The 27,801-nt window shown below is 39.4% G+C and overlaps 3 protein-coding genes across 5 annotated transcripts; all 3 read right to left on the bottom strand.

Moving 5' to 3' along the window:
• Positions 1-1,270: 1,270 nt before the first annotated feature.
• LOC122642357 (DAG protein, chloroplastic-like) lies at positions 1,271-23,701 on the bottom strand. Of its 3 annotated transcripts, XM_043835806.1 has the most exons (6): positions 23,684-23,701; positions 3,586-4,008; positions 2,960-3,057; positions 1,969-2,034; positions 1,662-1,845; positions 1,271-1,532 (listed from the first exon to the last, which is right to left on the bottom strand). In XM_043835806.1, exons 2-5 carry the CDS (start codon positions 3,981-3,983, stop codon positions 1,667-1,669), a joined length of 741 nt encoding a protein of 246 aa, XP_043691741.1. In that variant the 5' UTR covers positions 3,984-4,008; positions 23,684-23,701; the 3' UTR covers positions 1,271-1,532; positions 1,662-1,666. The 3 variants fall into 3 exon arrangements, with proteins under 3 accessions (XP_043691741.1, XP_043691734.1, XP_043691750.1); XM_043835799.1 differs by lacking the exon at positions 23,684-23,701 and having other exon boundaries at positions 3,586-4,031; XM_043835815.1 differs by lacking the exon at positions 23,684-23,701 and having other exon boundaries at positions 1,271-1,572; positions 1,666-1,845; positions 3,586-4,031.
• On the bottom strand, positions 11,816-12,712 carry LOC122642375 (subtilisin-like protease SBT3.11). Its single transcript, XM_043835827.1, has 4 exons — positions 12,605-12,712; positions 12,380-12,489; positions 12,176-12,273; positions 11,816-11,973 (listed from the first exon to the last, which is right to left on the bottom strand). Exons 1-4 carry the CDS (start codon positions 12,674-12,676, stop codon positions 11,897-11,899), a joined length of 357 nt encoding a protein of 118 aa, XP_043691762.1. The 5' UTR covers positions 12,677-12,712; the 3' UTR covers positions 11,816-11,896.
• Positions 20,010-22,194, bottom strand: LOC122642347 (indole-3-acetic acid-amido synthetase GH3.6). Its single transcript, XM_043835792.1, has 3 exons — positions 21,800-22,194; positions 20,780-21,708; positions 20,010-20,692 (listed from the first exon to the last, which is right to left on the bottom strand). The coding sequence occupies exons 1-3, from the start codon at positions 22,123-22,125 to the stop codon at positions 20,106-20,108; spliced, it is 1,842 nt and encodes a 613-aa protein (XP_043691727.1). The 5' UTR covers positions 22,126-22,194; the 3' UTR covers positions 20,010-20,105.
• Positions 23,702-27,801: the final 4,100 nt, after the last annotated feature.

Below are 27,801 nucleotides of genomic sequence, written 5' to 3'. Positions count from 1 at the left end.
GTGAGTCCAGTTACTACAGATGCTTTCATATTGGTGAGCTAAAGAAATTGAGAAAACTCAAGAATACCACAGATTAACATAAGTAAGAGGGTGAAATTGCAGATGATATATTGTTAGCCTTGTCACAGCTTCAACTACTTAGACTGTACTCTTCTCCTAAAGAAGAAGTGGTAATTCATAGATTTCAACAATTGTAATAGCAAAACAATACTGAAGAAACCGAATGATATTTCCCCACCTCCAAATCTACAAGATCTGTATTAAGAGCTATCATGGTGAAGTTTCACCAAGATGGATCAGTCACCCCTACTCACTTGATGAGCTTTAGTATTTGTCCGTTAGGATGGGGTGCTTAGCCGAATAAGCCATGGCTTCTGAGATAGAGAAGTTTCTGTTTGTAGAGTAGAGGGCATGTACTTGAAGTTTTGCCAATCATCTCCCCCCCCCCCCTTCCATCTAATGTCATATCATCCTCTGTATGTCCATGAACCCCGAATTAAATCATCCGCTGTACTGCAAGGTGTGCAGTGCATATCCTGCGGCACAGCAGAGGCCATGTGTGTCATGTGGCCTTTGCTGTGCCGCAAGATGTGCACCACACACCCTGCAGTACGGCAGAGGATCCTGGTCCATGCACCCCCCCCCACCACAATCCTGTATTGAGTCCTAGATTTTTCAATTCCTTGTTTTGCCACTTGTGTGCTCAGATTGGTCTGAAATTTGACATGTCAGCATGATACTGAGACCTACCTGTCCACTCTACCACAATCTTTGGGGAACTTCCAGACTCGCTGGGACCCAAAATATTGAATTTCAGGAAAAGAAAAAAATGTCATTAATCCAACTGGTGCAATTATCATGAGGAACCCTGGCGATTGTATGTCCGAAATCCCAGAACACATTCTACTAGATCCACAGGAATCAGGAAGAAATCTTCCACCCAACCAAGTGGTCAGAATAAAAATAGGAATAAAACCTCAAACTGCTGGAAAATGGTGGAAGTGAAGCAGAATATCGAAATTAGAATATGCTCCAAACCAGTGTGAAAGTCAATTTGAAGCAGTCACAAATCAAAACGAAAACTTGGTCCTAAACATGGTATAATGTGAAGAATCAGTACATGGTTCAAGGATGGCTAGCTAACTTATCCAAGATAATAAAACCTGAGTAAAACAGAATAATTGAAATAGCTTACCCAGCATGACAGTAATAAATACTTAGTTTAATCTGCCTAGACAAAGCGAGATACAAGAATTTTGTCAACAAGGTCTAAAAAATCATGAAAGACTAAAACAGAAAATGGTACAGAAGAACCATGAATTCCCCCATGTCAGAACCAGTCTAACTAAACATCCCCATGCATTAATTTCGCCAAATACTATGATATTGTTTCTCTGTACCACACTAAACTGCAGGACTTTCAAGATGTATATATGGACAAATGCTTAACCATAACAAAAAATTAAGCAGCAGCATCCTGTAAAACTTCTGGTTCAACTATGTGCACAATGGCCTCTCTTTGCACCCAATTAATAACTAAGCATGACAGTTTGTAAGAAAAACATTAGTAACCTGCAAATACAAGAGTGCAGAAGTTATCAACACAGAAGCTCTAGAAAGAAGAGCATATATCTATAGCAGAATGATTAAAGCTGACTTTAGTACCTCATCCAGAGGTCGACTCTGACTGGGTTGTTGCCCCTTGTCTGGGTCTTCTTCGCTCAGCGGGAGGACCATCCCTCCGTCTCTCATACTTTCTGCTCTCATATTTCGATCCACCACGTTGCTTTGGTTGATAAGTAGGATATTTGCAAGGAATTATCTCTCCATTAATATACTTGTCACCTGAAAGAAATCAAGAAATAAATGATTTTGGGGAAGGGATGGAAAGTTAAGGCACTATCAGTGCATATATTAATAGACTTGCACAAGTAACATCTTTATATACACAGAGGATTAAACACCAACCTCCATAGTCCTTATTCTTCACATCTATGTATGAATCAGGTAACACCCAAAGAACTCCAGGCAATCCTACAAAATTAAAAGAGAGCCAGAAAAGAAAGAGGGGGCAGGGGGGTGGGGGGATGGGTCAACAGAAACCAAAAAAAAATGCAGTAGAGGATTTTCAGAATGAAATCAGTAAATAGAGATGCTATTTGGAACCATGAAATAATGGATTCATGATTTTGCATAGCCCTTGAATGAATAAGTTCATCAACTATTGGATTCACTAGATGTCACCACTGGAATATGCAATAAAATAAAAACAAACATCATTCAAAGAGATTGATTTCAATTTTTATTCATGATCAACTGACGACTCTTTTAAAAGAGCAGCTTGCAAGCACAAATACAATCAAAAGCCATAATGCAATGATTTAATTAAACACAGCATGCAAATTTATTTCCTCTCCCTAAACTTATTCGAAAGACCTACAGACATTGCAACAAGAAGTCCATTTTAGTGAAAATTGAGTGCAAAAGTTATACAAAACCAAAATGCAGTGATTCTATTATGAAACAACATTGTATGGTTCTATGGGAGGGTTGCAAGCTTCTTCCGTGGAAGGCTGTTATAGGAGTATTGTTTATTCTATATAATGGGTAATTAGTAGTTAGTTTTGAAAGAGAGAGTTAGTAGAAGTTATTAAAGTATGTGGAAATAGTGGATTGTAAATGCATGGAGTAAGATTTGTAACTAATATCCTATCATGTTTAATAGGAAGGACCGAAGAAGGATAGACTTTAATTGTTTGGGTTCCTACAATTTCTCTCTAGAGAAAAGAGGGTGGGCCAAGGGCTTCATCCATAAAGCCACAAGTTATCCTATTTATAACCTTTTAATTTCTAAATAATTATCTCTTTTTATTTACTTCGTATCTTCTTTCCCCTATTTTATCTCTTGTTCTTGCCGCATGCATATTGGATTCATCTAAAAACTGAAGGATAGGCTTACCCTTGAATTTCTCAGAAGTTTCTTCATCTACTGTGCACTGGAATCCAGTGTAGATGGTGGTACTGAAGGCATACATGTTCTTCTTTGCTTCTTCCATGCTGCAAGGTAGAAAATGTGAGACCAATCAACCAATCAATCGTACATGAAAAGCAAATAACATATAATCACTCAAATAGGCCTTGTTTGTACACAAAGACTAAACCTTTCATCTTCACCCCCTACAACGAGCATTGCAAATATTATCAAATAACCTTGCAAGTTCTCCCCTTTTCCTTCCCCTTTTTTGAAATAAAAATACCCTCACAAACCCAAACCCAAACTGCTGAAGGTGATTGATTGCAAATTTGTGCTTCAAAATCAAAAGAATGGAAAGAACAAACGAAAATGTTTGAAAATGATTGAATATTTCCTTCAATTAAATATTCAAGTCCCTCAGTTGTTAAGAGTCCAAATATAAACCGTCCCTTAAGAATAATAAAGGTCACAAACGGCAATAATTTAAATATCTCAACCTGGATGGTTATCGATGCTGCAAAAACCCTAGGTAACAAAATTAACATAGAACCCAACAAACTGCAGTGGTGAGGGGGTGTTGGAGAAAACAAGTAAAGAAAGAGCAAACTAACCTTCCCAGTACAGTAGCGAGAGTATTGAGATAAGTTTCGATCATCTGTTCTCTCGTCGGCGCAGGATCCTTGGGAAATTCCATTACGATGAGCCAGTGATTGTAATCACAACCGGGTAGCAAAATAGTCTCTCTAGGCTCATTGCTGCTACTGCTCCTGCTCCTCCTCGACGAGTAATCTCCATCGAGAGCGGCTCGAACGGGTGCCCGAGACGTAGAAGAGTTGCAAGAAGGACGAGTAGAAAAGTAAGACAGAGAATTGGATTGGAAGGGAGAGACGAGAGGAACCCGAGAAACGGAGGCATATACTGGAACAGAATACCTTATGCTTGATTCTGAAGTTATTGATGAAGAGGAGATTAAAGTTTTAGGAAGTAGAGATGCATTGAGTGTCGCCATTGGACGATGCGAGAAGCAATTGCACGGAGAGCAACACAGAGAGCAACACAGTTGCAGAGCTGGAGAGGAGATAAGGTCAGAAAGGGGATATTAATATTTGGTGGTGGATATTTGGGGATTGTTGGACTTTAGGGTTAATATAGCTAGTTTGCTTGAGAAGACGGGGTTTCACACTTTCACTTTCACTGTGCCGTCTGTACTGTTTGTGTGGTGAATTTATTCAGGTTTACATTTACTCGTAGATTTCCCTAAGCTACGATTCGTTGCAAAGAAAATTAAAAGGGAAGGAAAGTGAAAATTTTCAAACCTGAAAATTAAATTTTTGTAATCATTACCCCATGTGATTGGAAAAATTATCTTCATTACCCCATGTGATTGGGAAAATTATCTTCTCCAGTCTCCTGGCTAGTTCCTCACTTCTTCTAACAAAGGGGTGGTGGACCTCATTCGGGCAGAGTGTTTGGGTAGGGGTAGGGTGGCCATTCCAACCCCACCTTGTTAGAGGAACTGGGGAACTAAGTCGGGCAAGGAACTGGAGGAGATAAAGATCCATATGATTGTATAAACTACTTAAATTTCTTTGGACTAAGTTTCCCTCCACTGCATGATGAATGAGAATATGTTTAGCCACTTTCTCTAGTAACCATCAAATAGGAACAATGAAATCCAAGCCCTTGAATAGCTCACGTGTTAAATATAACAAATGTATTTTTTTATATAAACATACAAAATAGTATATGTATATCGTATTTATTCTAAAACTAATACAGATACCGTAATGTGGCTGAAAAATATGATAATATCATAATACAGATGTAAATGAGCAAAACACTGTGAAAATTGTAACTTAAATTTTACTTTACTTCTATGTCAAAGATTTATGGATAATTTACACATACCACCCCTGAGGTTTGACGAAAGGATGATTTTACCCCCCAGTTTTGGAAAATTCTGCATACCCCTTTGAGGTTTACAAACGGTAACAAATAAACCCATTCCGTCAGTTTATGACTAACACTCTTAAAATAAAAAGGTAAAGTGACAAAAATGCCCCTTTAAGAAAAAAAAAAAAAAAAAAAAACCTTCAACTCATCTTCCCCAAATCGATTGGGGAAGATGAGTTGCAGGTTTTTTTTTTTAAGAAACCAAACCATTTGTCAATTTTTTGCCTGAAACATTTTTTTTTTTGATAAAATAATCTAAAGAATGGAGAGTTCACTTAACACAACAAGCCACCAAACTCATGGCTTTAATTTGTACGATATCAGTCAAATGGATGGAGCTGAGGATCCGAGGAATGGAAAGTGAAGAGAAAAGGAGGTGGGGGTAGGGGGCCAGGGGGTTACATACATCCAAAAATCGAACCGAGAAAATGAGAGAGGAGATGGAGAGTGAGGCGAGAGACGACTAGAGTTCATGGCCCTAATGACACGGGACGGTGAAGAACAGAGATGAGGGAAAGTTATTAGAGAAGATGAGTTGCAGATTTGGGAATCTCAATCTCAGTTGCAAGGTACCCCTTTCGGATGGCCTTCTGATCCTTCATCCCATGGTGATGATGCCAGAACTGCATCTGAAAGTTCAAGAGTTGTTTGTCTCCGCTACCCATCTCCCTTCTCACTTAACAACCAAGAATTTAATTGAAAAAAAAAAAAAAAAAAAAAACAAAGAAAAAAAAAAACCCTACTTGCTTTTTGGGTTTTCTTTTGTTGGGTCACTTCAATCATTTAATATTACAAGAAGTAATTCATGGAGAAAGGCCATGGATCAGAAGCAGACATAGATAGATTGAAGAGGTTAAGAGAAGAGTCTCTCCAAGATCTGGGAACGTTGGTCATGTTCTGTAAGTCTCAAATATCAAACCGCACATACTAGATAACGAATTAGACAATATAGAGCCAAAAGCCTGCCCTGAGCTGATTATCATTCTGGCCCTCGCAAAGACGATACTCAGAAACCCTAAAATTTAATCCTGCTAGACGGGAAGCGTGGATCAGAAGGAGGAATTTCAAAGGGTAAAGTAAGAAAATGTAAGAAAATAGAGGACAAGAGTCTACCTTGGAGTTTGGGGAGAGATTGGTCGTGGTAGAAGAGGCGAATCATAGAATCTGACTCAACGACTGATCGGAGGAACTTGAGAATGCTGCGAAGGCCAAGGACTCAGAAGAATGAGAACTGGGCTCTGACATCTCTCAAACCGGTGCGGAGGGCGAGGGTGACCTCCCTGTAGACTATAGAGTCGCCGCTTGTGGAGCGAATTCACCAAGTCTGCAATGGCCGGTGTAGAAGATGATGAAGACTAAGACTGCAATTGAGATTGAGATTCCAAATTTAGACCCTCGCTCCACAGTTATGCGGCTTCTGGGATGGTTACAAATCTGATGGCTTGCTGTTACCCCAAAACTCCAACTCTCTGAGGATTGAGAGAAACCTAAATCAAATGGAAGAGGGAAAGGAAGGAGAGTGAATTAGGATCGGTTTCCATGGTGTTCCCTGCAAGGATACCTACAACTCATCTTCCCCAATCGATTTGGGGAAGATGAGTTGCAGGTTTTTTTTTTTTTTTTTTTGCAAGGGCAATTTTGTCAGTTTATATCATATTTTTAATACTGTTAGTCATGAACTGACGGAATGGGTTTATCTGTTAACATTTATAAACCTCAGGGGGGTACGCAGAATTTTCCAAAACTAGGGGGTAAAATCATCCTTTCGTCAAACCTTAGGGGTGGTATGTGTAAATTACCCAAGATTTATTATGTAAAATTAGTTGATAGTTAAGTATAGTTACTTGTCTAAAATCAAGAAGTTAGTTGAGAATTAGGATTTTAGGACTTATCCCCCTTCCCCCTTGCCCCCTGAAAAAAACACACATATAAAACATTTGTCATTTCCATAAATTTGGTATTAGATATGTATTTGAGCCTAAGGTCATGTTGAAAAAAGGATCCTGACCCTGAAATAGCATTGCCCATGTCCAACTACTCTTAAGAAGATGTTTTTAGGACTATTGATAATGGTAACTCTTCTTTTTTTAGTTATGACCCTTGGATCCCCAATACTCTTGGTCTTAGCGTTCCAAACATTTTGGGTGGTTTGAGACCTACAGATCTTGTGTATTCTTTTATTGAGAACAACAATTGGAACTTACCTTTTCTTTATTCCCTTTTACCTTCTGTTTATGTTTCCTCAATTGTTAATGTGCATGTTTCCAATGATAATGACAGATGATCGTGTGTTCTAACCAAAGAAATTAGCTTCTCTACTCGACTAGCTGCTAAATTTTTGAGTTCCTCTAAAAAGTCTTCAAAAAATTCTAAGAATTCAATATGGTGGCGATTTCTTTGGAAACTTCCATGACATTCAAAGTTTTACAATTTTTTTTTGACATATTTTACATGCAGAAGTGCCAGTTAAAACTATTCTTTCAAAATGGAGTAATATAAAAACTTTTGGCTTCTCAATTTATGTTATTGATAAAATTTATAGCGTTTATCCAAGTATAAACAACAATTATTTTTTGGGAAATATTTTTGACATTTATATCAAAATATAAGAGAAACTTATGTTTTCCACAATTGTACATTCTTTCTCTAATAAAGAGAAGGGATAAAGAACGCCACCTGTCGCGTAGTGCGGCGTGTCCCTGCACCCAAACACAGGCCGTAGGTGAAATGACCAGCGTACCCCCTGGAATGGTGGAAAGAACCAGGGGTGCGCCGATCATTTCATGCAAGGCTGTGTCTCGACACAGATACACGCCGCGTTGCACGACTGGGTGGCATTCTTTTCACCTAAATAAAGAGAAATAACCTCTTGCATTGTTTCTCTCTCTCCCCCTCCCCTCCCCCCCCCCCCCCACCAGGGATGGTTTAACGTTTTCCAATGGGAGGTCTGTTAATTTTGAGGACTTAGTGATGCCAATCAAAATTACATCCTGAAAAATTAATGTTACTCTAACTTGTTTATGCGTCAACTCTCCCCTTTCCGACCTCAACTACGCAGAATATGGTTAAGTGATTGATCAGTTGTGGTGAAAATGGATGTGGTGAATAAAACTCTTCTATAGTACTGCATTTTCGTCTTTTTTCAAACTGTTGTACTGCACGCAGTTGATGGTAGAGATTACTTATGAGGATTTGTTGCCAGGCTGAAATTTTAAATTTAAATTGTAGGATTTGTTACCGACACCTCAACATGCTGTCCTTGCTTAGCTTGCTTATAACAATAGCACAGAGCCATAGTAGTGAAAAGAAAATTGTTAATAACTCAAAAGATATTGACAATGCAATCCAATGCTTGCTGAAATTCATATTGGATTGGGTGGAATTTTAATTCCCTCAACTATTTGATCAAGTAGCCTACTTGGGGTTCTGTCTTCAATACTAGTTATCCAAAGAATGCATATTCACTCTTCTTTCCCCTGCGTATGGGAGTGGTGGGAGAGGGAAGAAAAAGGAGGTGTAGGCATTCATCTGAGAACTGTACGTTGGGGTTGGTTGGGGTAATACAGCATTGTCCATTCAAAGGAGGAAAAATGGTCCTTGTGGAGTTCAAAATTCCTGTTTCTAAAGCTTGGCATCTGTAGCTCAGCATTGTCTATTCTGTTGATTAGATAACTTCACGAGTTAGATTGGTTAGTTGACTCGCAGAATCAATATTTCACATAAATATCCCATTGTGAGTAGTTGACTGATTAGAGAAAGTGGGTTGTCTGTTGGATCATATTTTCTAGTTTTTAGGAGTAAATAGACCAAGTATGTGAGCCAAACCCAAGATTAGAAGGGAAGAACTGAAAAGAAAAATGTTTAAGAGCATGACCTAAACTCTTACCATCCCAGGAGCTCTGAAACCATGATTTTGCAAAAAACTGGCAGTCAAGGGGGACAAGCACCTTGTGGGAATGGGTTTCTTAAGGCTTGTCTTCTGCCTTCAAACTGGTTTTCTTAAGTTGGATTAGAGAATGGGAAAGAAAATGGTAATCTTCTTGTGATGTCTGATGGTGAAAATCACTCTTCAAATGCCAAAAAAACATTGTGATGCTTCCATTTCATTAAGAACTGATCAAAATTACTGAGTAAAGAGCATCATATTCAAGAAGCATTTTAGAACACCCCACAGGGACAGTTAGTTTCATAAATAGAACTTATAGTCATGGGGATGACAATATATCCAGATCTTGTTAGAGATGGCACAGTGGAGCTTAAGGGTTCATCACCAGCTCTGTTTGTCCTGAAACATCAAGTTTTTTAATGTTCAAATTATCTGTTAAAAGTTGATGATATACAAGATCAAGAGCAATAGGATAAAAATATGGTATTTAATGGTGAAAAATTATTGAAGTGAATTGATGTACTAGCTTGGCAAAATTTCTGAGCATCCATTGCTGGGTTTTGTGAATAATCAACAATTTCTTCATAGGATGTCTCTTTTCTGCACCTAGGGAATAGCATGTACATGTCTTACCTTTGATTCCAACTCAGTTATCCCCTAAAAGGAATCTGTTGCTCCATTAGTTTCTGTTGTGAATACCTTTCGCAAAAATCGAATGGCACAAGAAATTGAAGCAAAAATAAACACACACACAAGAAATACAAGGATTTATGTGGTTCGGCTTTTAGCCTATATCCACAGGTGAAGACGGCTAGATGATTTCACTATTGAACAATTGAAGAATACAAGAACACTCTCTCTCTAACCCAAAGCCCAAATACACCCCTTGAATTCTTCCTATCTCTCAAATAGAAATATTACAAGAACTCTGTGTATTCTATTCACGGTTATTCTGTAACAGTTGAATTGTGTTTTAAGGATCTCTCCCACACCCTATTTATAGAAGAAGGAAGTGGGATTGTAAACCACGTGCAACTCCTTTTTCTTTGTTGGTGTGGGAGGTGCAACTACTACCTTCAGTTTTTCAAATAAGCACGCACCGTCCACTATTGGTGTCTCATACTTGATTGAAGAACATCAAGTTGGTGCAGTTCCATGGTTTGAACAAAATGAGAGAGCAAGACTTTTGCTTTTGCAACATTAATGAGGTAGAGATAATTTGTTTTGTCTCCATAAAGCATTAATGAAACTACTCTCATGTCATTGAAGAAACACATGAGAGTTTGCCTTCTTGTAAGTTATTTAGCTACCATCTCTTCTTCAACAAAGGTGGGGGCTACCACATTTGATATATTCAAGTCATATAATGACAGTTTCAATATTTTGTTAATTTTATTTCTTTTTCTTGGCAAAATTGAAATTCATTTAGAGCTCAAACAAATTCAGAAACATTGTCCATCAACCATGGAGGAATGATGTGTAAAGTTACACTTGAAGATGTTGGCTGAAATTAATATCCTATTACTTGTAATTAATCCTGTTTGCAGTTATAACGATAGTAAAGATAGTGAACATGAAAAACATAAGAGAAATTTCAGGAAGACTTAAAGGTTACCTCAAGAAAATAACATGAAAGGAGATTGTTGTATTAAAAGGAGGGGAAGAAGCAGAACCTGATGAAGTATTGGTGATAATTGGCAAAACTGACTTGGAATCAGTTCCTGAAATGTAAAGCAGAAGGTAGTACCACTTTAGCAAAACTAAAAGCCATGGAAAGAGCTTCAAGAAAGGATAGGAGGCTCTTAAGATCGACAAGTAGCCGTCAACGCTGAACAAGATAGATGATAAGACCATAATGTTGTATTTTGACATCAAGGAACTCTCTTCTTTATTTTTAATGGAATTTGAGTAGTAGTCTGTCTAACAGCTAATTGCTTCCTTTTGTTCATACGCTTTATGTTTATGGGTTTAGATGGACCAATAACCCAAAGTTATAAAGACTTAGTTTGATCACTTGAATTTTTATGTTGTCCTATTTTAAGTTTAGGTAGCTATGCTTTGCAGGTATAAAAGTTTATGGGATTGTGTGCTTTCATTTTAATATGAATGGATTTGGTTTAGGTGGAATCTCATGACGATGGACTCAATTTGTGAGAAAATGACATAAGAATGTCAATAACTCATGATGAATCATCCACAAACTTGAGGTATTAGAAGGCTAAATAATACCTACTGTGGGGTGGTGTGTCCCATAGATCTCCATCTAGATCCAATTGATATACACAACCCACAACTATGAAAAGAAGGTGATCTTGTGTAGTGTTCCACTTGCTTGGAATTTTCATCCTCTGATTGTGAGTGTTGGGAGAATCATAGTCCTACATCGGTTACCCCTGAGATGTTATATCCTGTCATATGTTGGAGTTCTCAATTATGTGGGCTTGATTAATTACATGAGTCAGTAGTTTGGAGAGTCTACATACATGAACCGGTTCGGTCCGTCACTAATAGAGACAGGCCAATCCTTTTCATTGTTGAAGTGAACTAGGGTTGGGACAATATTATAAATACTATGGTCTTGGGCCCTTGCAGCCTATGCTTAGTATTCTTCTTTTCTCCCACAAAGAAGGGAAACAAGGATTGGCAAAAGGCTGCAGAAGACTCAGATCAAGGTTATAAACTTTGAGTATTCAAAGAGGATTTCTTAATTATTCATCATCAACATACGAATGGTGCAAGGTACGCTTAATCTCTACATTGTGCATATTATCTATCGTGTTCTAGGTTTCTGAATGGAGTTAGGGTTCCAATCTACAACCCATGGATTTGATCTAACATCATATACATGTGACTCCCTCCGCCCAATAGTTTAAGCTTTTAGGTTTGTTATTTACAGTGAATTGGGGTATTATTGGTACCAAAGACGACGTCGCCAACTACGCTCATGCTCTAGTAGAGGTAATTGCACCATGATTTGTTTATTTCAACTCGATGTAGCTCACTCAGCTGAAGCTGAACAACGAAAGTAACATTAAGAAATAGTACTTTTCATTTGAGTGATTACAAAATAGAGTTATACAGATTCATGGAGTTGAATTGTTCACTTCTTTTGGGAGAGGATACATGGGAGCAGGAAGGATTCTGAGCACTCCAGGTTGCTCTGCAACACCACATCAATTTTCGTTAGTGAAGATATCTGCAGCAGCTAGAGAAAACCATACTGAACAGCAATACCATGACAGAGGTTTGTAGTGTTCTACTGTTAAGAATTGCAGCAGCAATATCCACCAAGTTCTATTTCTATGGGTTTCTATGTGGGTGGGGGGGGGGGGGTACTTGAGAGTTCCTCCATAGAAACTTACTTGAGAGTTCCTCCACTTGAGCTTTGGTTAGAATGGCAGAGAATCCAGTGATGGTATTCTTGTAACAATAAATGATAGCTTTCTTTGCTTTCTCTTCACTGCTAGCACAAGAGTACTAATAAACTTGCTTGTTTACTTGGATTATTTCCATCTAAGCCACCAGCCAATGAGAAATTAAACTGTTTTGAGATACATGAAGCTCACCTCCCAAGCACTGAAGCCAGAGTATGAATGTGCTCCAGTTCAATCATCTGCTGTGAACCAGGTGTTCTCTCCATGTACACGATTTGCTCCATTGGAGTTGAATCTGTTAACTAAAGAACACCCGGGTAAGAGGTAAATAAATTAGACAAGTTTCAATGCTCCAACCAAATAGATAGCAATAAAATTTCAACAAAGTGTAAGATGAAATAGTTTATCCAAACCAACCTCAGAAAAGGTTACTGGAGTGAGTTGTATCAGCCATGAAGTGAACAAGAGAAGCAGAAGCTTATGAAGCATGGTGAGTACTATTGGCAAACACAAGGTGAAGGGGCTAATAATAAATTAAAGCCATATGAGAGATTGGGGTTTTATAGGGAATGTGAAACTGTAAAACAGATTGTCAAGGGAAATCAATATAAAGGTTCAGCTAATCTGGTTCCACACTTGCAGATAAGGGAAGCCAGATGGGGACACGTCCATTATCCTCCTAAAATGTTAAAGATTGAGTTGTAGAATATTTAGGTAATTAATTAATTAGAGTGCCTAGCTAAATTTGTGCACTTTGTTTGGTGTTAAATTGATTCAAGTGCTGGCCTCCTAGGAGCACAACAATGACCCATGGTTGAGTGCTTCTTACCCAATACTTTGTTTTATGCATGACATGGACATCACACTTAGAGAGAGAGAGAGAGAGAGAGAGAGAGAGGCATGGGCCGTTGCTGTGCTGGATCCAAATGGGATGGAAAAGAGTTTTTTTATTGGGTTCAGACTCAGATGGTGCATTCTGATTAGTTGCTGCCACCACTTCTGTTCTGTTGAAGCTCTAGCTAGATTGGGGGTAATAACAGGTTTAGTTCTCTCTTTAATTTTTCAGCTATCAAGGATGCGCCATTGAATCCTCATCCTTGGAGGGCATCGCCCAATGAGGCATCCAACGGTTGGACTGTGCTGTACATATCGCAGTGTGTGTTCAGTCAGTTATCGAGATGTGTGAGGCACAGTCCAGTCATTGGATGCCTCATTGGTCGATGCCCTCCAAGGAGAGCAGCCCAATCCGATGATCATCCTAAGTTTGTGAGATCGATTAACTTAACACTAAACTAATGAATACATTTGTTATTCTAAGATGGCTGATCTCAATCGATGGACCATATGGTCAAGTTTTATTTTTGAGCTATGTAGATGTTGATTTGGCTATTGTGACCATTGGATAGATAGGACACTTTTTGATTAATCACATATCAAAATTAGTGGTTCTACATATATTTTTGTGCCTATCATTTATTTATCGGCCATCCATCTTTTTCTCACAAATTGAGTTCTCAATCAGTTCTCAAAGCTTAATTTTGTTGTAATGTCATATTTTTATCTTTATTCACGACACTGAATAAGTAGAGGGTGACGTGGGCTATATATTTACAAAATCTGAGTCTATTGTCTGTTATGTTTGGTTGCAAGGGAAATTGAGAAGGAAGGGAAATGAAAATTTTCAAACCTTCAAAAACCTTTTACTCAACATAATTGTATAACTACTTAAGTTTATTACCATATTTAGTAATGATATTTTTTTTAGATGTAATTTTAATTTTATTTTCATACAGGAGATTTAGATGCAAAGTTAAGTGATTAATATCATTTATTATAAAAAGAAAAATCCTACACAAGGTGGGCACCGTGGGCTATACAGTTTAGTGAGTGAGACTTCTAAATTCAGCATACATTATATATTAGGATTTCTCCACTATTCAACAAACCAAATGATAAAACAAACATCTATTAGATTTCTATAAGATCAATTACCAATGAGAGCTTTGCCATTACATGCATGGGTTACGTTACGGGACAAAGTCCCATGTATTTCAAAGGAGCAACAAAAGGATTTTACTTCACATACCATTATTATTTGTGAAATTTGAAAGCTGCAGAACTCAAGAGTGTTCAGAACTTCTTGTTCTCTCCTTCAAGAATGGTTAGGTGTTATCCCAAATGTTGATGAGACGCTCCCTTTGATCCCTGGTACTCCTCCTCCTCGATCAGGTGCCCCCTCTACAGTCTGATGGACCTCCTCTCGCCCTTATTGGGGGGGGGCTTTGTCCATCTTCATGGATGCGACAGTCTCTTCTCGCTCCAATGATATGGGGATTGCCTACCTTATCTTCAGTCAGATGGAATCAATTGATTGCTATTGAATTATGGAAAATTATCATCTTCATTTATCTGCCCTTCCATTTCCTCCATTACACCTAATAGGGGGAGTGGACCCCACCCGGACAGGGGGTAGGGTGGTCATTTTCACCCCCTATGAGAGGAAATGGAGGAAATGGAAGGGCAGATAAACGGAGACGGTAAAGATCTATTGATTATCTTGTTGTGATGCTTGGCTCTAGTAGGTGAAGCGCTTATAGTTAGAATGACGTACACTTTCTTCATCCAAAAGGGTAGGTATTTCTCAAGCAACAAACTATTAAGGTTTCCGATTGTGTTTTACTTAGGGGTGTAAATGAATAGCCGAAATCCGTTTCCGTATCCATGTCCGTATCTGTTTAGCACTATCCGAATCCGTCCAAAAACTAAATGGATGCGGATACGGATAGGCTATAGCTATCCGAAAAGCTATATTTACATGTAAACGGATAAAATATCCAATCCGTATCCGTGTCCGTATCTGTTTAGCACTATCCGAATCCGTCCGATAGCTAATCGGATGCGGATGCGGATATAGCACTATCCGAGCCGAATCCGATCCGCTTACAACCCTAGTTTCACTCGCATACCTATTTCCTATGTGGCTATACCTATCAATGAATATATTGATATGAAATATATTGCACCCAAAAAAAAAAAGGATATCCGAGTTTTTGGTACTATGTTACCTCTTGAAAGCCCAATGTACTTGGCACTTTTTGCATGTAAAATTGGGCCCCGATATAGGCCCAACCCATAATCCAAAAGGGCTTTCAGCTAGAATGCTCCTGAAATTTGATGGCTAAAAGAAGTGAAACTCAAATTAGACCTGAGCCTAAGTGGGAACAAAGTATAATTTGTAACTGACGCATTAGATAGACACCAAAGAGCCCGTGTGGCAGGTTGGGTGAGGCTATACATTGCAGACAGATTCCTTAGGTCCCATATAACATGTCAAGTTTGGCGAAATTTTAAAATAAACCTTTCAAATCGTGGAAAAAAATATAACTTCTAAAAACTGAATGAAAGAAATTTGGTGTCTATAAATACAAGGGAAGATGACAAATATACTGTAGGGTATAGTAAGGGTGTGTTAATCGATATGGTATCCCGGTATTCGGTACGGTAATGGTACGGTACCATAGCCAAACACTCCATACCGATGTTGTACCGTACTGAGTACGGTACTATTTTCTCATACCGATATCGTACTGTACGGTTTCGGTTTGATATATAATTTTATTTGGTATGTATATGGTACGGTATATGGTATTTGTTATACAATTTCTTATATTATATTATATTATATATATATATATATATATTATTATATATTTAATACATATATACTTATAGGTCACATGGCATCTACACAAGCATCTGGGCCAATGGGTGAACACGTCTCAGTATATACTCAGGGGACAGAGACGTCATCTCATGGTGCCCTGTGAGAGGTGTAGGAAACACCACCAAGTAGAGATCTTTCTTCCTATTATTTATTATATATAAATTAGGATATATATATATATATATATATATATATATATATATTATGATAATACGGTACAATTACAGTATTCGGTAATTTGGTACGGTATTGGTATATATCGTCGGTATCAACCTCCATACCGTACCAAGTATGGTACCATTTTCCCATACCATTACCGTATCGAAATGTATTCGATATAGTACGGTATGGGTAATTCAGTAGGTACCGGTTCGGTAAACGGTTTCAGTACTAACTTGACACCCACCCGGTATACGACTAAATTTGAGTATCAAATTGCAAATTATATGGTCCAATCAAGAATTTTTTTTTATTTTTTATATGGTCCAACTAAGATTTTTTGTTTAGATATCCAGCATTAACTCTTAGCAAAGATTTCTTCCTCGACATTTGCCCTGAGATTTTTTTCCTTAATTTTATTTGATCCCCAAAATTGTACTCAATGTATTTGAGTGTCAATTTTTACATTTAATAAATTTAAAATAAAATTTAATAAAAAAAAATAGGGATAGATGTAATCCAACATGATTCTAATAGTTGTGTAAACCTAATGTATATATCAAGATACCAAGTCTAGGCCTCTATTGGAGAATTGGGCCGGTCCATCCATCTAGTATCCATTTTCACTTCCGATTATGGATAAAGTAGATTTGTATCCTGAAATAGAAAGACCTGGCCAGGTTGCAAGGCATTGGGCTGGGTAAGCCCATGAGCAGCCCATTTGAAGCCTATGGATAAGATTTAAAGAAAGATGAAATTAACAAGCTAATCCCACATGAAAGGTATTTTAACTCAAAACAAAATGGTCCTCATAAGGTCACTCTTGGGCATCTCCTACATATAATTTGTTTGAAATGGGCCTACTTTGATGTCACACTTTTCCTAATTTGTTGGAAGACTTTACAAACAAACAAATGCACACACGAGGCTCCTTTCAATTCAAAGATGGAAATATATGGGATCTTCTATATAGGAGATTCGAAAACAAAGTCAACTTGTGAGGAATATATGATATTGCATACATTCTTGAGGCATCAGTTTTTATTTTTTCTTCTTTGGTTTTGTTTTTTAACCCCATAAAGCAAGTTTTACCGAATTGGGTAGATGAGTTCGTTTCTCTTTTTAATAAAATTTGCCCTGAAAGTTGGGTTCTCGCACGGTAGTTCTCCTTCCTCAATTTGACGTCACGGACTGGTTTCCCCTAATTGGGGAAGCGTTTTTGGGATGGAGCTCTTCTCCCGTGCGGCACGGCGTGCAGCACATATTGTGCAGTTGGGGGGGCCTCGATCCACACGCCAGTGCATCCGGATATGTGCGACGGTGTGATTTCCCCTAATTGGAGAAGTGTTTTTGAGCTTCAATTCTTAGATATCCTCGACTGGGCTGAAATGGATCTTCTATTTACATTTACAAGCAGCTGATATATAAAAAAGCTTCAATTCAAATCATCTTGAAAAATACTGCTAATATGATTGAGCTTCATTGACTACATCTTTTTGAGAAGCTGATGCTGTACGTGTTGAATATTCTAAACGCTATATCATTCTAAGAAGGACTGATCAAAGAGTTACACGCCATGTAGAGTTGTACAATTAATCATCTTATAATTGATCACAAGTGTGTTTAAAATGTTACAATAATCAGGCTTGAAAGAAAGAAGCCATTTTAAGAATCCTTCATGTGGTGTGGATCTTTCATGCCACATGTCTAGTGCTTATTGGCAAGTAATATTTGTGCATATCACCATGATTGGAGACGTGCTTTAGAACCCCTTATCCCCAACTGGGCTGAAATAGACCTTCTATCCTGGAATACCTTCACAAAGTCAAATATCTCACCGATGAATTCCTCCATGCCACCATACATGGTAAAGTAACTGGATATGGATACAAACCCATCCTTCTCTGTTTTCTCACAAACAAGGAGGTTAGGTGGTTAGTTGGTAATAGTAGGTGAAGACGGATTATGAGACTCCTGACTCTTCAACCAGGTCCAAGGTGTTAACTGCCTGATGAGATTATTGGTGGCCATCCACAAACCACAATGCATATCATTGTTTGAGGTATTGGTATCGGATCCCCCGATACGGCCTGACACTGCACGGTTTTGAAGGTGATCGATACCATATCGATGGAACGGTATGGACAAAGGTTAAAATACTCATAGAAACTCATTTTTAAGAAAATCCAAGGGTTAACTTGTTCGATACGATCGATCCATACCAATACCATATCGATATCATATCAGTTTTGAAGATGATCGATACCCGAATCCGTGCACTAAAACCTTGAAATGCATAGTGCAATAACACAGTCTATGGGAAAATTATTCTCTCCAATTCTCCATAGTTCGGCAGTGCGGCAGTGCTAGTGTGGATGTTTGACACGTGGCAGCTCAGACATCTAATGGTCCAAGCTCATTAACTATGTTGAACTCAGACCGTTGAATGTCTGAGCTGCCACATGTTGGACATCCACACTAGCATTGCCGCACTACCGAGCTATGGGGAATTGGAGAGGATAATAATCCCAGCCTATGCCGCTGTAGTACTGTAGTACCGTAACCCTGTACAAGGTTAACAAGTTAGCGATTAAAGTCAAAAGCTTGATCTGAACCAACCCAACCATAAAATCAATCAAACCTCCAATCTCCTATTGTACAAGTCAAACGAGTTAGGGTGGGGTGACCACATTTATTGCTTAAAACTAAAAGCGATTATGACTTGTGAAAATCCAACTCAATCTCTCTACTACAATGCTCAAGCCTCAAGATTGGTTCACAATTGACAAAATTCTTGTTTAGTTATCTCAAGAGACAAGAGGAGACGAGAGTTTTTTTTTTTGTTTTTTTGATAAGAAAGAGGAGACGAGAGTGACTAGGGTTTTGAGGGGCTTAACCTAAACTGAAAACTCATGAACTCTGGTATCAGTGGCTAAGTGTTAGTCAATGACTTGTGCAATTTAAATTCTGTTTTAAAGTCTTACATCCCACGGATTGGCAATTGCTGAAAATCTCAGGTGAAGTGCCCAATCACAACCTAACTTGAACTTTGGTCGGTTTGAGCTGAGAAATTCCCAGCCCAAATGCCTTCTCTTCTCTCATTGGTCAACTACATCTCTATCCTTTAATAAAGTCATATTTCTCTTAAAAGGGTAACAGAGACAGAGACAGAGACAGAGCGTCCACACTTATAAGGGGCTCCATAATGCCTTATCATCTCTCTCTCTCACTCTGGTTTCCTTTGATGCAACTCGTCATTAGCCATCAAAGTGGTCCTCACTTCTCACAACCATTTAAATAGATAAACCTGTTTCTTTTGTTTCTGCACAAGGAACAAAAGAGAAACAGTATCTGATCGAATCCTATCCATCTGTCTGCTCTTCAGTCATGGCTTAGCAAGTTCTAAGGATGTTTTTAAAATGTGTAATCAGGCGGTAAGTGTCGATTCCAATTTGATTCGGATCTGAATTGGTCTAAAAAAGCCTAGAATTGGCAGGTATAAAGAATATTCTAATGAGGGCGATTCCCATCCCAATAGTTGAAACCCTGTTTCTAAAACTATACTAACTTAGAACTTCCTGGGAAGCTTTCCATAGATAAACCTTCACAAAGGCATATCAAAGATGGTAATCCTTAGTTTGCTGACTCAGTGTTTGTTGGCTTAATTATTGTGAAAAGTTTGTTTGCTTTTCCTGAGAAAAAAACATGAAACCAAAGAATCTGTAAGTAAGCTTGGAAGGTTAATAATGAGTGAGTTAAATTCTTCTTTATTTTGCAAATTTACTCAAAAAAAAAAAGAAGAAAATCCCAAAATAAATAATCTATATAGATTTCCTTCAAACAGGAATTGCTTTTGTACAGTGCTAATGCGAATTCTATATATATTGATTAATTAAACAACAGTTAAAAGAAGAAAAGAAGGGGGGAGGGGGGGGGGGATTAATTAATCTAAGAGGGATATTCCTTGATTCTAAGCCTACAAGATGATTCACAGAGATAGCTCTGTTCCTTCTCTGTTCAAATACAAACTCCATTTCAGTTCTTCGTGCACCATTGCTTATGGCCTGGAATCCATTTTGGGCACTTAGGACTGAAGTAACTAAAGAGAACCTTGGAGTTGAGAAGTTCCACAATGGGTGCAAATTTCACACATCTGGGTGTCTTGTACTGGTTAATGGAAGCACCCATGCTAAGAGCATAATCCATGAGCTTATCGAAAGTCCCCCCTTCCACAATCTTAATCTCTAAAGGTCCAATTGACTTGTCTGAGACTCGCCCCTGCCGATACACGCTGTTCAGTGACTCTTCCACCGTGAGGCAACAGTCCTCGAAGACTGAAGGTGGAATTGATGTCGATCCACTAAGCCGAAGCTCCCAGTAGAGAACGTAATGTCCTGGAATGGTGGATGTGTCGGCATAGCTTGTGTACTCGGCCAGAGTTGCATCGAACGGCACCAGATGATTAACAGCATTCTTAACCGCGTTCTGCAACTCCACCTCGTCAGTCTTGTCGGAATCGATGCTAAGAACAACGTTTTTCCGGCACACGAAATTGAATTGGGGTGCCTTGTTCTTGAATCCAGCCACCCGTAGCACGTCCCCAACTCTATACCGGTATAGCCCTGTTTTTAAAACCCACGAATTAAGTAAAGGAAAAGGAAAACATTGGAATTTTGGAATGTGAATTCGAAACAGAAATGATTCATTACCGGCATAAGTGGTGACAATGAGCTCGTATTCTTGGCCGAGCTTGACGTCGACGAGATCGACCAACTCCTGCTGCTCCTTGTGGTTGAGGGACATGGGTAGGGAGATGGAATTGGTGACCCCATTGTTCCTGTGGATGGGCAGGAACTCGAAGTAGGCCATGGTGGGGATGAGAGTGTAAGAGACTTCACTGGGTTTGCAGAGAGGCCTGAGATTGAGGCCGAAGTAGCACTCGGAGGATGCGTACATGCTACACACGAGTGGAAGGCCGTTGCTGTAGTAATCAAGGGTGGGGATGTACTGAGACATGGTCCCAGTAACGATAACGTCGATATACTTGGTGTTGGGCCATAGCCTAGTGATGATCCCCTGCCATGAGTCTCTGCAGCATTCACCCTCGATGAAATCGGCCAACTTGGGGTTGGGTTTGAGAATCTTGGAGACAGCTTCCCTCACAGATGGATCAGTGATTTCTGGGTTCATGGTTCCGCTTCGGATGTCGTTGCAGAGGAGGACCCAGTGCTTCTCCAAGAACCGGATTGCTCGAATGAAGCCAGAAGCGAAGACAGCTCCCACGCGCAGCACCTCCTTGTGTTGACACAGGCCGCAGAGTAGTTGGGAATACATGCTTTGGTAAGAATCGGGGCAGAGAATGGTTTCATTTGGGCTGGTGTAATTGGTGTAAGGATCGTAAGGTCTGTTCTTGAAATGCAAGCTCTTGTAGTAGCTGGTGAGCACGGGACGAGCCACGAGACCACTGGGTGTCTTGGCCTCCGATTTTATGAACAAGAAGTACATTCCTTTGCCCTGTTCCAAGCCAGGGACGAACTGGTCCATCACCGGCATAAGGAGACTGTAGAGCAAGGATCTCCTCTCTAGCTCTTCTTCGATTGTTGGCATCAGTTTCCTCTCACCACCTGATGTTCCAGAGCTGCACAACCAAAAACAAACACTCCCAATTAAATGCCAAACTAACACTTTAATCAGAAGAAATACAGAGAGAGAGAGTCAATCACACTCACCTAGTCAAGAATTCGGAAATGGGTTGGGAGCAGAGGATAGGGGAAGTATCACCATTGGCGATACGGTTGATGTCAGACTGGAGATCCTCATAAGTAACCACGGGTAAGAGTTTCTTGAAGGACTCGCAATTGGTACGCCCATTAAGGCCGTGACGCTGCAAGTACTCAACATGGGCGCTACGAGAGAGTATCTCGACGAGCACCCGCTGCTGAACTTGATCGGCGTTGGCGGTGACATCTTCGATGAACTGAAGTGCCTTCTTGTTCTTTTCTGCAAGACTAACATCAACGATGACTGGGGATGTGGCTTTGGGGACTTCCGGCATGGTTCCAGTGGTACAGCAGAGACAGCTTCACAAAGGGGGGGTGGGGGAGAGAGAAGAGAGAAGAACCAATGAAGGTTAATGTGAAGGAAAGATAATAGCAGAGAGTGAGATTGGATAAGGAACAGAGCAGTCGAGACCAACAAACAGGAAGACAAGACACAGGGTAGAGGAACGAATGGTGATGTGGATTGGGTTGGGGGAGGAAGTGGGGAAAGATGGGCATATATATAGAGAGAGGAAAAGTAGGTAACTTTGCTTCCCATTACAATGGTTCCAAGCTTCATAATTCACAGACAATCCATTTTACCCTCTTTAGTTTTTTTTTTTTTCTATTTTGACTTTTCTTTTATTACGAACCCATTTTAAAATATTTTTTTTCTCATCAAGCATTCATTGTTTTTTTTTGATAAAACATCAAGCTTCATTGTTGACTTGCGTAGGAATGGGAGATCACAGAGAGAATCAGATCCTCTACGGTGGTCTGACCGTTGCAGCTTGTGCGGTCAGACACCTGGCCGCATGTAATGTCCGCTTTACCCCTGCTTAAACAAGGCGCTTGAGCAGGGATAGACCATCACGATCCGTGTTTGTGAGGATTTGCCTTACAAGGATGACCCGGGAACCCGTTTGGGATCCAATACCATCACTTACTGTGTGTGTACTGTGAAGGCAGAAGAAGTGAGGAGAGGAAGGGTCAACTGGGAAGGGAGTAGAGGATAACAAAGAGAGTAGGAGAGTGAATGAAGGTGGAGAAGGAAGGAAGGAAGGTGATTGGGAAGGCAAGTCCCTTTAAAGGCGGGGTAACCACTAAGCAATAAGTAAGTACACCAGTGGGTACAACATCATGCTATCATAAATTCATAATACATGGATGCTTGTAGTGCGGGTGTTCTTCAAAGCCGCGGCACCCCCGCCTTCTGTCTCTTTGTTTATGCAACCTCCCAACCCCCACCTCCTCTTGGCCACCCCCACCCCCTCTTAAGTTGAGCAATGGACACGTGTGCATATGGGAACTTTAGGATTTCTCACGTACTTCTTTTTTATTATAGCCCTATATATTATTATTGTATTGATATTCTTTTTTCTATTACTATGGTTTTGATTTTATGATAAGGAATCTTTACCCAAAAAAAATTTAAAATAAAATAAAGAATCAAGGTCATTGTACACGTGGATGTTAAAAAATATAAAATTTATATTTTATATATGTAGAAGTCTACGTGTACGGTGACAAAGGGATTCCAAAGATTTTCTTTTGGTGGTGGTATCATTCTTCTTGTGACAAACTGCAGATTCTCTTGGGTGCAATCTTACCTATTTTGACACTCAAAAAACAAAAAAACGAAAACTCCCATGAATTTACTTACTAACACTACTCATAGTGTCATTTGTCACCACGAGCCTCAATGCGTCAACATAAATCAAACGGCTAACAATCAAAGCTTAGGAGGTTGATGCTTGTCTGAAAGATCAACCACAATGGTGAAGGTAGAGCAGAACATGTACCAGGGTGAAGCTCTCAAAGTCAACCAATAGTCTCTGTGAGAGAGAGAGAGAGAGAGAGCGAGAGAGAGAGAGAGAGAGAGAGAGAGAATTACTTGCACGGCTTTTCCATAAAAAGGTCCACTCTATGAGTCTATGAGACTATGACCATGTGGAAATTGTAGGATTGTTCAGTCCACGGTTTCTATTTCGCTTAAATTTTATTAAACCGAAACATAAAATTTGGCATCCCCTAACACTACAATGTGGGCCTGAGAGTTCGATACGTGAAAGATGCAACATCCAATGGTGTCAAGTTCAAGAAAACAAAAAATTACCTTGCATCGAGTTTGCATCGTTAGATGAAACTTCTTTCACATGTCGAGATCCTGGGCCATACTACGGTGCACCTCTAGATACCTGGAGAAGATTTTAATCCCATTCCCTAATATCTATATTAATAATCATAATTTCAATGAAACAGTATAATTAGGTGTGATAATGTAGATAAATCAATCAATGTCATACCATTATAGAGATGAACGAGTGTATAACTTAGCAGCGGGATCTGGAGTTTTTTTCTTGGTAATAAGTCTGGAGTTGGCATAGCTTCTATTTAGTGTATTTTTTATTTTATGAAATTGCTATTTAATGCTTGGGAGAAGGTTCTCTGAACCGTCAGATTGTTAAGACTCCTCATCTCCCTCTCCTCTGGAAATGATTTTTCTATCTTCCTATGTATAATACTAATTTGTTTTTTTTTAGTTGAAAGTGTAATCACGCAAACCACACACCGGTCTCACTTAACCGACTCAATACTAATTTGTTGTACCTCATTGGTGCGATCTATATAATGCTTGCCCACATAATGTAGGAAAGTTAGCTCAATCAATTGACAATATCAAAATGTTCTGAAAAAAAAAGCATCTCTTGGTACTAATGTAGATGAACAAGCGGGTAAGCATCATTAACAACTCTCACCTGAGCTCCCCTGCCGACAAACTGTGCAGAGCCCCCTCCTTTTTGCTCATTGGCTGGGCATCGGGGTTCCATCCAATGTCGCTGGAATATTCCGGCCCCCCTACAATTTCAAGCTTAGAAATTGGCAATTTTCAAATAATTTTGTATATTTTTTGGGGGCAAAAGAACATTGTCTAGTTGTGTGGCCCTTACACCAGCTCATGGGCCAATAAGAATATATGAACGGGCATTAATATGGGTGAAAATCGGTGATCAAGAAATAACTAAGGTCTAGGTCTTAGAGTCTAAGAACTAGGAGAAGAGTGATCAACAGTTCAAGATAAACATGATCGACACAGTTTAGTCTCAGTTGGATTCTGAGTTCAAAGACAAACATGGAAATGGGAAGAATAGAGTGGTTTTCTTTAATTTTTCCGTATTTTTTGCATATATCAATTTAGACTGAAACCGTATTGATAATCCGATCAGTTGGTCTTTTCTTGTTCGATCTCAATTTTTTATATATAAAAAAGGTGGAAAAAGAAGGTGATCGTACACTCCTTCACCAAGACAGAGGTGACAAAATGACCACACTACACCTCGTTGGAATCCCTAGGGGTGGACTCTCATTGATCCCGACATAAGGGTCATGCAAGGCAAGCATTCTCTCTCCCATAAAAAAATGTTAAAAATATTGAATTCTTTGGATTTACTTGGTTATATCCGTTTTTGTTTTTTCTGTTGGAAAGGATACATGGACTGTGGAGCATGGTTTGAGGAATCTCTTATCAAAAAAAAAAAAAAAAAATTTGTTTGAGGAATCCATGTTGGATCGACCAATTCATAATGGTCTCGGTTTTTATTAATACCAATTCCTCACAGATATTGTATCGGTGGATTGGCAAATACCAGAGATAAATTATAAAAAAAATAATAAATCAATTCAATTCAAACCGATACTGAGCCGATCCAGATCGATATAGGATCATTTCTGATATCGATTCCTAAATACCTGCTTTAGTCTTAACGGGTGAAAAATGAAAATAGGAATCTCCATAATAAGCCAATATACATGTCACCAAGAAACAACCCCTACCACTACCACTTCTCTCCCGTATCCCTTAGTTCAGGGTGGGGGTGTATCCCGGTGCTGACACGTGGTCCCACCCCACCATTGTCGCCGCTTGTCCTCCCTGCGTTTGCCATCTCCAGCTATAGCCATTAACTCAAAGAGTCCAAAAGGAGTTGAAAAAAAAAAAAAAAAAAAAAGGAAAAACAGAAAGGGTTGACCAAAAGTGGGTGGCGTAAAAGAGGACGAAGCCCCAAGGAAACGGATGGATATGATTAAAATATAAATTCATGTATCGAGATTTGTGTGTCTAACGGATGGACAGCATCCGTCTATCGGGGATCCCTTCCCACCCCGGGGAAGAAATGGCGGGAGAGAAAAAAAAATTAAAATAGAGAAAGAGAGAGAGAAGGGACCGTTTGTTCGGACTTCAAGGTGGTACTTAGAAAATGAAATATAGAAACAGATGTACAGATAAAGTAAGGGAGTAAGAGAAGAGGAGGAGAAGAAGTAAGTGACGGGCGCACCAAGACAGGAAAAGGGTAAGGGAGACTGGAGAGTAGTACGGAGTGAGGAATAAGGAACTAAGAATTACTAAGGGAGACACCCTGAGCCTCGACCTTCGAGTGGTGCGGGGGTAGCTTGGGTTTGTTTCATCTTCGGGGTTGGGTTGTGGGGTTTTGCAGGGTAGTCGTTGCCTTGTGCTTGATGAAGTAAGTGGTGAAGCAAGGGATGGAGTAATGGAGGGAGGGATGGAATTTAGGGGAATGTTTACGAGAGAATGTGTGTGTTAAGTCTTTGGGAGACATTTTTTTTTTTTTTGGTAACGTTTGGGAGACATTGACAGTAGTGCATATCCTTGACCGTTGACTTCTCTTCACACATAAAGAATTGGTTTTGATTTGTTTTTATTTTCAACTTCTTCTCTATCCACCCAATTCCAGGTACTCGTTTTCATATATCCATTGAGTCATGACCGATGATGACCAACTCCAAATCAGAAATTGCAGTAACTCAATTTCTTCCATTCCACTTCTCTCTTGTCTCTCTCAAAAGTGGTAAAGCTAATTAATATCTTTCTCTTATCCCTCTCCCCTTCCCCAAGGCCATTATCATGGCCATCCGCTGTCAGTCTCACTCTCCCTCTCTCTCCCTATAACGTCTTGTCTATTGTAACTATACGACATTTCTGCTTCTCTACCTTCCAAACTGAAACTTCTAAAATAAAAGGGGGAACTTCTTTAAATTCTAATTTTGTTGCGGCAAAAAACTAACTTTCCGCGGATACGACCTATCCCCGGTAAGATACTTGTAGAAAACAAAAAAGAATGTATCATGAGAGAGCCTGAATTATGTCTGGCAAAGACTCTCTGATGCTTAAGTTAGCTTCTTCGCAACTGAAGGAAATAGCAGAGCAATATAATAGGAGTGTTGAGTAGTGATTGTGTCATACCTTGCCCTCCGGGGAGGTTCTATTTATATTGGTTGTCTGGTAGCTTGAATCAGGGAAGAGGATCCTTCTCTGATATGCATTCTGCCTGAATTAGTAGTTTCCTTTTTGGAGTAGGAATCATACTCGGAGAGTCTCCTTGAGTAGCTTCCCTTAGTTGGTAGCTAGCAGCGTAGATCTTCTTGGCTTCCTATTTGGAGTGTGTCTCTGTTTTGGAGTTTAGCTCTTGTAAGGTTTCTATATAGGGAAAGAAATGCGAGAGACTCGTTGGATTATGTTTTCCAATTCGTGTCTCCACGTGTCTCATTATGAATGGTGGAAGTATTTTACCTGTGACAGAGGCTCCCCATTCCCTCAGCTCATTCGTATGTATGAGTTGTGGGAGTAGTTCTCTTAAGGATTACGAGCTACGAAATCCATGAACTGCCTTGAGGTCATCCTCTATCAGGAGGGTATTGTGGTAATTGTATTTGGGGTATTCGTAAAGCTTACCTTTTATGTTGTTGTGATGTTTCAAATATTGTGTATTCTCGACTTTCGCGCCTAGCATTTCCACACACTTCCAATTTACCTCGAGCAGTCGAAGAAGTGATGACATGTTGGACGAAATCCCTTGAAATCCGGAAAAGTTATAGTCATGCAGTCACGCCGTATCCGAGAGGACATCTGGACCGTTCAATTGTGGTTATTTAATGGGGCTTTTTAGGTGCAGATC

Source organism: Telopea speciosissima, chromosome 1, assembly GCF_018873765.1.
Source record: "Telopea speciosissima isolate NSW1024214 ecotype Mountain lineage chromosome 1, Tspe_v1, whole genome shotgun sequence".
Taxonomy (NCBI): domain Eukaryota; kingdom Viridiplantae; phylum Streptophyta; class Magnoliopsida; order Proteales; family Proteaceae; genus Telopea; species Telopea speciosissima.
The sequence above is the reverse complement of the archived record's forward strand: the minus strand, read 5'-3'. Positions and strand labels throughout refer to the sequence as shown.

Coding starts and splice junctions, on each gene's coding strand:
- LOC122642357 (XM_043835806.1), bottom strand. CDS start 3,983: ATGGCGACACTCAATGCATCTCTACTTCCTAAAACTTTAATCTCCTCT. Junction 2,035..2,959: donor AACTTCTGAGAAATTCAAGG/GTAAGCCTATCC, acceptor TTAATTTTGTAG/GATTGCCTGGAGTTCTTTGG. Junction 1,846..1,968: donor GAAGAATAAGGACTATGGAG/GTTGGTGTTTAA, acceptor GATTTCTTTCAG/GTGACAAGTATATTAATGGA.
- LOC122642375 (XM_043835827.1), bottom strand. CDS start 12,676: ATGCTTCATAAGCTTCTGCTTCTCTTGTTCACTTCATGGCTGATACAA. Junction 12,490..12,604: donor CTCCAGTAACCTTTTCTGAG/GTTGGTTTGGAT, acceptor GGTGTTCTTTAG/TTAACAGATTCAACTCCAAT. Junction 12,274..12,379: donor CTGGCTTCAGTGCTTGGGAG/GTGAGCTTCATG, acceptor TTGTGCTAGCAG/TGAAGAGAAAGCAAAGAAAG.
- LOC122642347 (XM_043835792.1), bottom strand. CDS start 22,125: ATGCCGGAAGTCCCCAAAGCCACATCCCCAGTCATCGTTGATGTTAGT. Junction 21,709..21,799: donor ATTTCCGAATTCTTGACTAG/GTGAGTGTGATT, acceptor TTGGTTGTGCAG/CTCTGGAACATCAGGTGGTG. Junction 20,693..20,779: donor CATTGTCACCACTTATGCCG/GTAATGAATCAT, acceptor TTTTAAAAACAG/GGCTATACCGGTATAGAGTT.